This window comes from Puccinia triticina, chromosome 9A (assembly GCF_026914185.1).
Source record: "Puccinia triticina chromosome 9A, complete sequence".
NCBI lineage: Eukaryota > Fungi > Basidiomycota > Pucciniomycetes > Pucciniales > Pucciniaceae > Puccinia > Puccinia triticina.
Genome location: NC_070566.1, coordinates 1,222,119 through 1,235,626, shown reverse-complemented (window position 1 = coordinate 1,235,626; position 13,508 = coordinate 1,222,119). Strand labels below are relative to the sequence as shown.

Here is a 13,508-nt window from a genome sequence, read left to right as displayed (position 1 = left end):
GGGGGACTCAACAGCTTTTCTTACTCTTGTTGTTGAGTGCTTCACTCCTTAGTGTTGTCAAGGGCCTTTCCTTAGCCTGCTCCACTTTCATCGGGTCCACAATTAAACACCCGGCGTATACTTCATAAGGCAACCTGATCTCTCCCTTTCTCCCCCCTTTCCCCCCCTCCCTCCTAACACCAAAACATTTCAGCAATCATCAGAACTCACTCACATTTGCCTTTAATTTCACGTCCCCGCTTCCGAAGTTTTCCCTGATCTTGATTTCAACAAATTATCAGAAATGGCCATGAACCGAAACCCTAATCATCCAGTCCATTTCAACAGTCTCTATGAGCCACTCAATGAAGTATGCTAACTTCCTATCTGTAATTTTCTTGATTTTTAACTGATAACCTCCGCAGTCCATACCAGAAAACATCCGTGCAAATCAATACGGAAATGTCACGACACAATCTTTTGTTCAATGTGCCAGCATTGACAGGAACAACCAACAAGATTTTGAAGTAACTCTTACAACAAATACTGCCCTTGCAAATATCCTCCTTGCAAGTGTGATCTATTCATTGGCAGGAAAGTTAATCGCGACAAACAACAGAAAAAACCCGGTTGTGACTTACAATCAGCACTCTGTCGCACGTGTGCAAGATTTCAGTGATGAGGAATTTGAGTTCTATAACAAGTCAAGCATTGTGGGACTTGGGATTGTCATTAGACGCAAGGAAGTTGTCAGTGGAAGTGAAAGTTGCCTTGAAGTCACAATGGAACACACGGATTGGGACTCTCAAGTAAGCTTTCTACTCACTTCAAACAAGACATGAGGCTGATTTTTTTTTTCAAGGAACACCGCCACAAGACATTCAAGGTTAAATATATTGTTCCTGGGTCAAAGAACTTTATTAAGACACACTCGCTATACGGGATTGGGAGGGAATGTGAAATTGTTTTTTGGTGGTGTGTCTGTGTTGCAGGTTGTTGGCGGGGGGTTTGGGTTGGCGGGTGCGGGGGGGCCTGGCGGCAGGCTTAGGGGCTGGGGGTCCTGGCGGGTCCTGAGGGTGCGGCGGCGTAGCCGCCTTGGACTCTAGTTGGTTATAAAATGTCACGTGCCAAAGCAAGGGAAGTTAAGTAACATAGTACAAATAATTGCCCACAGCCAAGGAAGTTAACACGCCAAACTGTGGTCAATTCCCATAACCAAAAAGGGACTGTGTAGCGTGCACAAGGTCCCCTCCAATATTTAAAGGAGCCCTTAGAGCCTCAGGAATGAATCCCCCAGACCATTCACCGCCCATAAACCGTAAGTTTGCCGTGAATATTCTCCCCTGCTACTATTGTAGCCCTGTTTCTTTTTAAACCAACCCCAGCACGTAAAATCCACTGGATTAAACCCTTCAAATCATCAAAAATCCCTTATTAGCATATTTAAAGATTTATCCTTATAAGTAGTTGCCGTAAGACCTCCGCCTCTGTCAAACAGCCAATCAGTTTAAGCGCTTACCACCTACTTTTACGCCAAATTAATTCCCTGTAATTAATAATTACATAATTAATCCTTCCTCTGTTACAGAGAGTTTAAACCCTTGTAGTGGCCATATTTGCCACGTAACAAGCTTGGTAATTTAAATTACCAATGTTTACATCAGCACAGTTATAGTGCTAGGGCCCAAAACCCTTATTTTGACGAGTTTTTTTGCCCTAAGCTTCATAAACAGAGCTGTCAGGCAGAGTTTTGCACCACCATCATCACCTTCACCATTCAGAAAAAGGGTTTCACAAATATTCCAGAGTTTTCTTTGGAGCACTCCTGTCACCAGGAAAAAAATATAGTCACTTGATGGCAAGTGACATGATGCAGCTTTGGTTTCTGTGAAGATTTGATTTAGATTGCTAAGAAATTAAGAACCAGGCTGAATAAAAACAAAATCAGACAAATGGGAGAAACAAGAGATAAAACAGGAAGAAAGAGAAAGAGAATTTACCACCACAAGACATAGAGAAGTGTGAGAAAACCAGATGACAAGAGGACAGGGATGGAGAACAAGGACACTGGGGATAAAGGATATAATAGAAAAGAAGAGGAAATCAGCCAAGGGAGGAAGGACCAAGGATTTTGCTGTTCATTTCTCACCAAATTGGAGAAAGGAGCCATTTGGATGTTCTGGATAGCTCAAGCAATGTCAAGAGAAAAGGAGGTCTTGTGCAAATTTAAGACAGAGAGAGGAGGTCTTGAGCAAAGTCAAGACGGAGAGAGGAGGTCTTGAGCCAAGTCAAGACAGAGAGGAGTTTTGAGGATTAACAGGGTCCGGAGCAAAGTTGAGACAGATGAGGAATTTTGGAGGAGAAGGATAGTGGCCAATGGATGAGTGAGGAAAGGGATCCGCAAGGAAAGGATCAGGAGTGGTCCCTCAAAGAAATGAGAATCTGCCCCTGATTCAGTCCCTTTCCCAGGGCTGTCACAGAAAATACTCAACAGTTTCTGATCCAGATCTGCTCCACCAGCACTTGTAGAGCTTTCAGGACTGCACCAGAGCACTCAATGTGGCACATTTGGTTGATCCTAAAGTTTTCCCAGGAACAGCTGATCCTCATCAAAAGCTGAGAAGTAGGAATTGACTGAGCCTGGGCCAGAGCTGAGCATTGGCTGAGTCTGGGCCACAGCTGAGCATTGGCTATTCCAAGCCTGATACAAAGCCAAGTGTAGCTGGACCAAGAATATTCCAAATCTGAGCATCAGCTTAGCCAAAAATGATCCAAAGCTGAGCATCATCTTGGAAAAGGCTTGTGCAGAGCTGAGGATCAGCGGAGACAATACTTTTCCAAAGATTAACACCAGCTGGGCCAAGAATTTTCAAGAGCTGAGCATCAGCTGAACCAATACTGGTCCAAAGCTGAGCATTGGCTGAGCCAAGGCTGTTCCAAAGCTGAGAATCAGATGTTTTAAGACTATTCAAAATTATCACCTGAGCCAAGGCTGTTCCACAGCTGAGCGTCAGCTGAGCCAAGGCTGGTCCACAGCTGAGCATTGTCTGAGCCAAGTCTGGTCCACAGCTGAGCATCAGCTGAGCCAAGGCTGGTCCACAGCTGAGCATCAGCTGAGCCAATACTGGTACACAGATGAGCATCAGCTGTTACAGGTGTGGTCAGAAGCTGAGCATTGGCTGGGCCAAGATTGATCCAAAGCTAAAAGTCAGCTGAGCCAATACTGGTCCAAAGCTGAGCATTTGCTGCTCCAATGATAGTCCTAATCTGAGTCTAAGCTGAGCCATGAATGGACTAAAGCTGAGAATAAGCTGGGCCAGGACTGGTTCAAAGCTGAGCATGAGCCAGGCACCAAATCTGAGCAGGAGCTGGAATGAGCTGGGAGCCAAAGCTGAGTATCAGCTGACCAGAAATGAGGATTAGTGGTGCCCAGCCAAAACTGAGGATCTCCTGTGGAAATTCTGAAAGGTAAGTAGATGGGGGGGAGATGTGGTTAGATGGTGGGTAGATGGCGGGTAGATGGTGGGTAGCCTGCTGGAACTGGCATCTTGTCACTTTTCATGAAGTGACTGTTTTTTTTCCTGGTGTGTCATGCTGTGTGCTTTGGCATGCTCCTATTGCATATGAATTGATGTTGGCAGCTCTCAATGCTTTAGGCCCCGTTTGGCGCCGATATAATTGGTGAAATAATCACCGGTGAAATAATCCGTGACATTTTGATTATTTCACCCAAAATAAAATGCAATTCAACATATCGCTGGCGTTTGTCAGTACATCAAAATAAACCCAGCCAGCCAACCACCCACCTCTTGATCAACCAAGAAAGTGAATGGACGAACTCGCCCTTCACTCAATGACCACCCACCCGGTCATCGAGTGGCTATAGCCTATGACCCACCTCACCCACTCAATGACCCAGTCGGCCATCGAGTGGATGTATTATAGTCCACCCGATGAACAGGACGGTCATCAAGTGGACTTATATCCACTCGATGGCCCGGTCGGTCATTGAGTGGAGTATGTTCCACTTGACAACCGACCGGGTCACTGAGTGGATACCTACTCCACTCAATGACCAACCGGCCTATCGAGTGGATAAGTCCAGTTGATGACCCGGTTGGTCACCAAGTAAGTGAAGTGTTGTATCCACTCGATGACCAACCGGGCCATCAAGTGGATATATAAGTCCACTTAATGACCAACTGTTGGTCATTGAGTGGATACATTGAGCTAGTGGAGTGTTGTATCCACTCGATGAGGTTGGGAGTTGCGAGGGGTGGGTCTGATTTAGCCGCCGATATATCGGCATGTAGGAACTGTAATTTGTAATTATTTCATATTTTGGATATATTGGTTTGCCAAACGCCATCGGCATTTTACCGATATAATTGTGAAATGTTTGTGAAATATGCCGCTGATTATATCGGTGCCAAACGGGGCCTTAGATTATGGATTTACCTGATGTTAAGATATCCCCAAGCGCTTATCTTTGCCTTCTGAAGTCATTTTGTACACTCATTCTTGAATCCTCATGACTTCAAGCCTGTGGGTTGGCCTTCTGGAATGAGCTTTTGGGTGTACCAATGCATGTATCTGTCCAGTGACTGATGTCATAGAAGCATAATTTCCAGGTCAGCGGCTGTGGATCGGGGGTTGGGGGTCGGGGGTTCATTATCGGACAATTGGGAAGCCGAGGTTCAGCTCACATAATCAATAAATACCACAAGCATGTTCGAACTCTTTCGTGGACCGTATTGGCTGGATCGATCGACCGTTACCTGGATCCTTGTCTGTTCTGTTGTCACCATCGGGATGATCCAGTTCCGCAAGAAACGTTTTGATCCGAAAGGACAAGTAAATCAGCTCAATCAATTAAAGACACTATCACCTCCTTTCAATCATTTGTACTGATTAATCGGAAGAGAACTCAATCATCTAGCACTGTTATATCGGAGGCGGCTCACAAGGCCTTGGCCTGGCACTTGGATGTCTACTTGCCAGTCGGGGAGCCCACGTAACGATCGTTTCTCGGAGTCAAAAAAAGCTGGACGAGGCTCTAGAAAGAATTGAAGTGGGCGACAGTGTTAGATTGGCTTACCAGATACCGTGCCTATTTTCTGATGTGGTTCCTCTGGTTAGACATTTCGAACATCTCCATCTCAAAAATTTGCAAGCTTGGCGTATGATCTCTCGAGTGTCGAGGGTGCGGAGAAAGCCATGGATGCCGCTGCTGCACCATTTGACGGGAAGGTACCAGACCATGTATTTAGTTGCACCGGAGGGGCAGCCGGAATTCTTGGATATTTCATCGAGCTTACACCAGCTCAACTCCAACAAAGTATTGATGTGAACTATTGGACCGCAGTGTGGACAGCACAAGTTGAGTCCCTGGATTTGAGCATCAACTTGTAAAATGGAAACTAATCGTGTTCTCGTTTTATTTTATACTCAGGCAGCTGGTCGAAGGATGGCTAAACAGGGTGTTCGTGGATCGATAGTATTGACATCCTCAGTAATTGGGTTCTTTGCCGTGCCAGGTTATTCGGCATACGCAGCTGTCAAGCATGCTGTCAGAGGACTTGCCGAATCACTGAGGATCGAGTTCCTACTTTACAACATCAACGTCCATTGCTATTTTCCCGCGACGATTTTTTCGCCTGGCTTTGAGGAAGAGCAGAAATCGAAACCTGAACTGACAAAAATTATCGAAGGGGCAGACGAGGGGTTAACGCCTGAGCAATGTGCCCTTCGACTGGTCAGAGGTAAGTGCAAACTTTCCCTCAGATTTGGAAGGCTAATTGTACAAAATCAAAGATAACACTACTTTGTTTTCAGGTCTCGAGAAAGGGCACGTAATGATCACTTCAGATCCAATTGGCCACCTCTTCAGAAATAGCATGCGTGGAATGTCACCTGTCTCGAACTACATTCTTGATCCAATTTTTGCCGCTGTTGCTCCCGTCAGTTCAATTTTTTCTTCCTTATACCCATTTTCTGGAGGATTGGGGCGTATCGAAATGCTTCTCCCTTGTATGTACTTACTGACCATGTCGAGTGATTTAGATCGCCATCCCGATCTGGAGGAAGATTACAGAACGTCAGATTAGGTCACACATCCCCCAACACAAGAAAGAAGTGGTTGATCGATTATAAGGTTGAAGCTTCCTTTCAGCCACTACAAGCCCAGCTTCGTGCTGAATGGAATTGATGTCCTACTGGATGTCAGGATTCATGGCCGTCATGCGAAGGGACCAAGTAGTTTAAGAATCATCGATAATCCTCACTCAGTCGGAAAAAGGAGCTCAAATGAATTTGTCACCAATATTTCGACAAGTCTTGATTTCTTTTCAGACTCTTGTTTTTTTATTTTTCTATCCAGCAAGATCGTTCTTCAAGACTTAAACATCAAAAGCAATATTTGAGAAACGAACATGACTGATCAGGCAGAAACCGTCGAACTTGAGACATTTTTCTAATCCAAGACAGCGCAAAAAAAAACAAAAAAAAAATAGGAAAACAGAGAATTTCCTAACTCTTGAAGTGCGTCGATTGCGGTCACTCTTTCGCAAATGAAGTGCGTCGATTGCGGTCACTCTCTCCCAAAGGATTCCGTACATAGTTCCAATCATATTCAATCTTCAGCCGAACAACATCCATTTCCTTGACATCCAGGCTGGATTGTTCTTCATGTCTTCTTGTAGAGCTGAATACCCACGCGTTTCGAGAAACCCCGGAGTAGTAATACTTAATAGTAAGGTCATGACATCATGAAAGTAGAAAAGTATTTGCGACCTTGAGCAGATCTTTCCGTCCAGCGCAGGCGCAGATCTCGGGATGAGACAGCACAAAATGCAGGGCGTCCGTAAAGAGGAAATAGTACATATAGGCTTTGATAAAGAGGTGCTCACGGTTGACGGGACCGGGGGACGTTGGGGGACGCTATTAGGCAACCATGCACGCTTCCGATAGCTATAGATTGAAGTCTTGGAAATCATGGCGGACGAATAGATGGGCGGGTACATGATGCGGCTCCGAGTCCCACAGGAACCCTTCCTAACTTTCTAGCCATTCCTTTGCGGCCAATCGTTTCTCAGATCCGAGCCGAGCCAGCCCAGCCCGGCCAGGCGATGAGGGCGTCTGTTTCTTTCACAGGTCGTCAATGAACTCCCGATTTCCTTGGCTCACACTTTCACTGGAGCTTTGTCTTTCACCGAAGCCTTCTCGATGTCGAACCCCCTTCGATTCGATTGACAGATACATGATTTGAAAGTTACGCTGTGGCTCCGGGGTAGCTCTCCACCTGGGTCTCCTCGGGCTGTGGAACAACTAGATGGGCCGAAGAGCAAGCGACTCCCGGCATGATCGTAAGGGTAAAACTTCAGGCTTCACAGGAAGAAAGTCGTCTGTTCATGATTTATCCTCCCTTGAGCCTGCACCAGATGCCACCGAATATATCCTCTGCTGGACCTGTTTTAGAACGAAACATTGTTTGTTGCTCGAACGATTGGCAACCAGCACTGGTTCTTGTCCGCCCGCCGTGAAGCATCAGTCGGTCGATGGCGCAAGACCAGGGCCCGGATAAGCAGCACATCCTACTGATTGCCCGCTGGTTTACCACACAAAGCGTCAACAGTCATTTACGTATAAAAAGTCCTCAAACTTTCGATACTCTGCTACCAGCAACCTTCCTGCACCAAGTAGAAAGAGACATCCATCCTGTGCGACACTCTAGTACGCCAACCTCATCAATCCGCTTTCGAAGGCACTAACAGCAACCATTGCCAAACAGTTGTTTCGTCTTTTCCCCCTTACTTTTTCAACCAGGAACACGTAAAGACTCTTCTGAACTTTTGTTTGTCCGAAGAAACTTCATCAGAGTTATCACTATCCAGCCCTGCTGCTTGAGTTGCATTACCAAAAACTCTATTTTTCTTGCTTGGCTCGCGAGTCACCAGGGCGAGTAGCCGGATCTCATAAACATCCCGACGGCTCAAGACGCCTCTCGAAGCCGATTAATAATCACCCTTGATGTCTGTGCCTGGGTTGTCAATTTTCATTTTCGTCTGTTACTATTATTGCTCCGTAGCCATAATCTCCGCCTCGCCCTTCAAACATACCCATCATTCTTTGGCAGGCTCAGCGCATCCTCAGGAATACGTTCTGAAAGCCGACTTTGACATCCACGCCCTACCAACAACACGTAGATATAATCTGACCGTCACTGAAACGACGGCAGCCTTAGATGGATTCCTGAGACCGGTTCTGGCTATCAATGGACAAATTCCTGGCCCCTTGATCGAAGTGAGTTGAGGGTCTGAGTTCACAAGTCGACGAGTCTAATGCGACTGTTTCGACTTCCACTTCGGCCAGGCCAATGAGGGCGATCGATTGGAGATCACAGTAAATAACCAAATGAACATTTCGCTGACCATGCATTGGCATGGTCTCTATCAGGCTAGTGAAACTTTACTCTCATCTTCTCTATATCCGGTTATAGAGTCTACGAAGTAGATACCACCAAGGCTAACCATTGCGCTGGCCTACGCAATCTTTACACTGCTTCATTTTGTCGTGTTGATTTTCTGAATCACTGCTTCCCCGCCCGGGTGATGGACCACACGTCAAACAAATCCTCTGGCACACGACAAATTTCTTCTTGTTTCTTCCGGCTTCAACAGAATGGCACCAAGTGAGTCTCCATTTTTACATCCCCCACTAAATTTCAGTTAATGAAGTAGAATGAAATTGGTCTAATTGCGACTCCAGTTGGGAAGATGGTGTAACAGGTGAGCAGCACATTTTACTAACTTGAACTGGGACTGAAAAACGCCGCTTTTCTTCTATCAAGATGATTTTTAATCATTTCTTCCTGGGTTTGCTAGGCGTGACACAATGCCCGATTCCTCCCAATGGTGGTGTTTATACGTACAAATTTAATTTGAATGGACAGTTGAGTTCAATGCCTTTATTCCTCCTGAACTAGAAAGAGCCGCCGAATGGGATCACACCCATTCAATTTATTTTACTGCGCTAATCGCGCATTCATTACCTTACACAGATTCGGGACTTTTTGTGAGTCTCGTCATATCTCCTTTTTACCACGCTTCGTGTGAATACCTGCAGTTCCATAAGGCTCTTTGGGGTCACTGATAATTGCCATTCTATTTTCTTTTCTTGCCCAATGCCGAATAGGGTACCAGTAAGTTTTCGAAAATGTTCTCTACACATACTTATTTTCGCCTTTCTGCTTCATCATCGAAGTACATCACGTTCCTCACAATCAACCTTGCAGTTCTCATCACCAAAATTTGATGGCAGATGGGATAAACGGCCCTATGATTATCCATTCGCCAAAAGATCCGCTCAAAAGATCCGTTGATTTCGATGAAGATGTGGTCCTAATGCTGAGCGATTGGTATCACAAGTTGAGTATTCCGGCCCCTTCCCTTCTGTTGAAAGTGATTGAACTTGTTAATCTTAATTATAAACGTTTTTCCCCCCAGCACTTCGAGCGATATCGTCCGCGAGATGCTTAGCGAAGCAGGCCACATTGGAACTGCAGCTGCACCCGGCGCAAACTCCGCACTGATCAATGGAGTCGGTGAATGGAATTGCTCCCTAGCAACTACTACTCAACAATGCAAACAGGTTACATCCCCGCCCGAATTCACCATCACTGCTGGCCAAAGGATCAGATTCCGCCTGATAAACGCCGGCGTTCATGCCATGTTTTTTTATTCAGTCGATGAACACATGCTGAACATAACCGAAGCTGATAGCACACCAGTTTATGGACGTACGTTTGGCCGCGTTCTCTACTTATATCGTCCTGAAGCCCACGCGTTTTCACTTCTTTTCTGTGCCACATTCACTGATTGTTCTTGTTTCCTCAGCTTCCGACTTTCGACATGTTTGGCTTCATAATGGACAAAGATATTCAGTAATAATTCAAACAAAGGAAAAAGATGCAGGCAGAAACTTTCACATGAGGGCTACGATGGACTCAGATTGCTGGTCCTGGTAATCCTCCAGCTTGACCGCACAAGCACTTTCGTGAAAAGTCCCAAGCTGACCACTCATTTTTCTTCATACTATAGGGTTCCGAACGACATCCAAGACACCGCCTTTGGAGTTCTAAGAGTAGTAAATGACAATGCTAAACCTGTCAAGATTTCCAAAGCTCTCCCGAATACGCGTGGTTGGCCACAAGATTTCCCGCAAGAATGCCTTGACATCGACCCCAAAATCATGGTCCCTATTGTGAAACGCAGTGTCCCCGCCTCAGTCGTTGGTTCAGGACGCTTTGAGGCTGGTTTTGGATTCCAATTCATCAATAATACTCAGGAACACCTCTCACGAAGTGACGCAGTCAAAATAGCCGAGGAACTGAATCTTGACTGGACCCGTGACCAAAATCTACGAGAGAAGAAAAAATTCGTTACCCCAAGCCAGCCAGTCGCGCGCTCTGCGGACAGCAAGAGTGCTGCTGAAGATCGAAACGGCAGCCACGTAATTCCTCGCAGATCCGGCTCCGGCAGGGGAGAAACGCATCAGGAGAAATCGTCTCCACTTCGTGCTCTGTCCAATAAAAGGCAAGTGGAAATTACCCATGAGATTCCGCCGCCCTTTGGATATAGACCCAGTCTTCTAGGAGTCACAAGGCTGGCAGGGCCTCCCCCGACCCCGGTAGGAACGATAGGCAAATATTTTATGAATAATATCTCTTGGGCGAGTAAGTTCAATTGCACCGATCGCACTTTCGAAAATTTCCACAAATGCTTAATCGCTGATCTGTTGCCATCTTCCGCTTCTGCCTTTCTAGCATATCCATACCAACCTGTTCTCCATGATCTGACACCCGGAGGCGTCGGCACAATTAATAGTTCACGAGTTGCGAATGTTATTGTAAGTTTGACTGATTAGTAAAACAATTCACGCGCAATGTGGTTATTTACCAAGTCCGCTTCTAGTTTCCAACTCCGGAATGGTATGATCTATATCTGGTCAACGTAGATGCTACGGGAAGTCACCCTTACCACTTGGTATTATCACTCTCTCGCATTTTCATACTTTCCTGTGGCTCCTACGGATGAAACTCTTGCGTGCTGACTTGACTGGATTATTTTTGAAAATATAATCAGCACGCGATGGATATGCACATAGTTGCTTTTGGAAGAGGATTTCCCACAGCAGAAAGACTTTCACAACTTGAGTACAATACTGACAATCCTCTGCGGAGGTCAGTGGTCATTTTCTTTTTCGCACTCGGTAGCTCTGTATTATGTACGCGGTTCGTGAATTTGATGACTTGGTTGATTGCTTTTTTTTTTTCTGAAATTTCAGGGATACTGTTGTTGTACCTCCGGCTTCATTCGTGGTCATTCGAATCCTTGCTGATATCCCGGGTGCTTGGATCATGGTACGTGCAACCAATTCAATCTTATTTGGATCATCTAAGCCGTAGCTAATTTCCGCGCATCCATTTGGTTTCTTCGCTCAGCACTGTCACATCGGCTGGCACATGTAAGTGGGAGAATCTCACAATCGGGAACAGCCCTCGCACAGAAGTTAGTGGAAACTGACCTCCAACTGATCCCTCAATTTGTACCACTGTCCCGAATTATCACCCGGCGGGATCTCATAGAGCTGGCGGTGGGTAAACGAACCTTTAAAAATATTACTTTCTTTGCAGAATGGCTGAAACGGCACATTATCTCAATTTATCTTTCCCTGCAGGATTTGCCGGGATCGTAGTGGTCCAGCCAGATGCGGTCAGGCGGTTCGAAATCCCGGAGGAGAGCATAGCTCTTTGTGATTCTCGAACAGAACCAATGGACGCAATCGAGCCGGGAGCCTGATAAACCAAGATTACCCAAGTGAAATGTGATGATCGTAAATCACATTGTCAATGTGAATCATGAGCTATTCCACATCAAGCTCACTTCATAACGAAAACTGCACACCCCCATCCTCCGTTTCATTCCTAGATTATCAAAAAATGATATGGTGTTGTACTACCAGAACTAACAGTCATTTAACGTGTGAATTAAATCTATGTATCATTCAAGCTTAATCTGCTCTTTTGAAGATTGCAATTTTTCTTGTCGTTCACCTGAGCTAAACTTGTAGGGTGGCTGCGCCGCCGCTCGTCTTAGTCCAAGTTTTTCTTCTGATAAATCCTCCCGAAAAATTATGAACAAGTGTTCAAAAGAACTTGAAATTTTAAAACAAAAGTGACATATTGAACAACCCAGAAACTCATTTCAGGAGGTGAGGGGTATTGGATTGTTTCCCTAGTCACACCACATTGAACACACTAAAATGATTAACAATGCAAATATTCACTGCTTTGTGTTGGAATTTCACTTTTCCTTGCTCTCCCAGTCTTCTTTCCTTTTTATTCTCATTTCACTTGTTTCATGTGTCAGTTATGCTTGTGTCTTTTTTTATTCATTATGCTTGAATCCTTGCACCCACTTACAAGTTGATCATGTGTAATTAGTCTATATAAGTTAGCCAGACTGAGAAATTCACTCATCAGTCCTGACAAATTGAATAATGACTACCTGCTTGCTTTTCTTGCAAAATTCAGTACCTCACACCACACCCGGCACCACCTGGCGGGCACCAGCGGCACTTTTGGCAGGTACAACAGGTACCCCTTGTGCTATCTTTTGTATTTTTCTCTGTGAACATCATGGGCGGGTGGGCAAGTGGGGAGGATTGGCCAGGGTTGTATTGAACTATCCAGGGTTCCTGTTAGTCATCTTGTTATAGTTTCAAGTAGCTTTGCCGCAGTAGTCATAGACCTAGTTGTATGTAGTCAAGAGCCCGCGGGCACATTGTACAGGTTCTCTTTTTCTTCATTCATTCAACTCGGCATTCCTCCTCAACTGATCCACGCATCTTGTGTCTCAGGTATTGTTCTTTCACTATCTTCCATCATCACCATGTTCTCATCATTTTTCTCTCTTACATTGGTTGTTGTGTGTCAAAGTCAGATCACTTATCTCACTTGTCTTAGTCTAAAACGTTGGTTGTTGTGTGTCTTGCTTGTGTGCTCCTCTCGAGGTTGGATCACTTATCTCACTTGTCTAAAACAGAAAATTCTTGGTCCTGGTTCTACAGAGGGGCACATTTAGTAGCGCCACAGTGTGGTGATTTATATGGGCAGGTGTGGTAGAATGTCCACTCAGCAATAGCAGGGGCGGGAATGCACAAAGCGGCTGAGTGCAGAATGCATTTTGGTGACATAAGCACTGAGGATGATGCCAGAAAATCACACTCAGAAAGTTTATGGAAAGTCGCACGTGGACAGAATACAAGGATTGTGGATCACAGAATTTGGATTGGGCATTTGGACTGGATTGGATAGGCAGGGCTGGACTGTGGCGGAACAAAATCTAGCAGTGGTGAGCCAGGACAGCCAAAGTGGGTTCCACTAGCGGGTGGAGTTGGGTTGGAGGCACTGGTGGGAGGCTGACTGGCAGGGGCTAGACAGAGGACTTGGGAGGTCAAGCGTTGGAGAG

The 13,508-nt window shown here is 45.5% G+C and overlaps 3 protein-coding genes across 3 annotated transcripts; all 3 read left to right on the top strand.

Annotated features, from left to right (window-relative positions):
- Positions 1-4,707: 4,707 nt before the first annotated feature.
- On the top strand, positions 4,708-6,132 carry PtA15_9A135 (uncharacterized protein; the record flags this gene model as incomplete). The annotated part of the gene is made up of 6 exons (XM_053172312.1): positions 4,708-4,833; positions 4,919-5,050; positions 5,119-5,358; positions 5,432-5,741; positions 5,815-5,939; positions 6,043-6,132. 6 exons carry the CDS (start codon positions 4,708-4,710, stop codon positions 6,130-6,132), a joined length of 1,023 nt encoding a protein of 340 aa, XP_053023565.1.
- Positions 6,133-8,007: 1,875 nt separating this feature from the next.
- PtA15_9A134 (uncharacterized protein) lies at positions 8,008-8,490 on the top strand (the record flags this gene model as incomplete). Its single annotated transcript, XM_053172311.1, has 2 exons — positions 8,008-8,280; positions 8,350-8,490. The coding sequence occupies 2 exons, from the start codon at positions 8,008-8,010 to the stop codon at positions 8,488-8,490; spliced, it is 414 nt and encodes a 137-aa protein (XP_053023564.1).
- Positions 8,491-8,975: 485 nt separating this feature from the next.
- Positions 8,976-11,837, top strand: PtA15_9A133 (uncharacterized protein; the record flags this gene model as incomplete). The annotated part of the gene is made up of 13 exons (XM_053172310.1): positions 8,976-9,051; positions 9,172-9,178; positions 9,272-9,403; positions 9,483-9,775; positions 9,873-9,999; positions 10,077-10,711; positions 10,802-10,884; positions 10,950-11,021; positions 11,121-11,218; positions 11,323-11,398; positions 11,480-11,502; positions 11,624-11,631; positions 11,716-11,837. 13 exons carry the CDS (start codon positions 8,976-8,978, stop codon positions 11,835-11,837), a joined length of 1,752 nt encoding a protein of 583 aa, XP_053023563.1.
- Between the last annotated feature and the right edge of the window lie 1,671 nt (positions 11,838-13,508).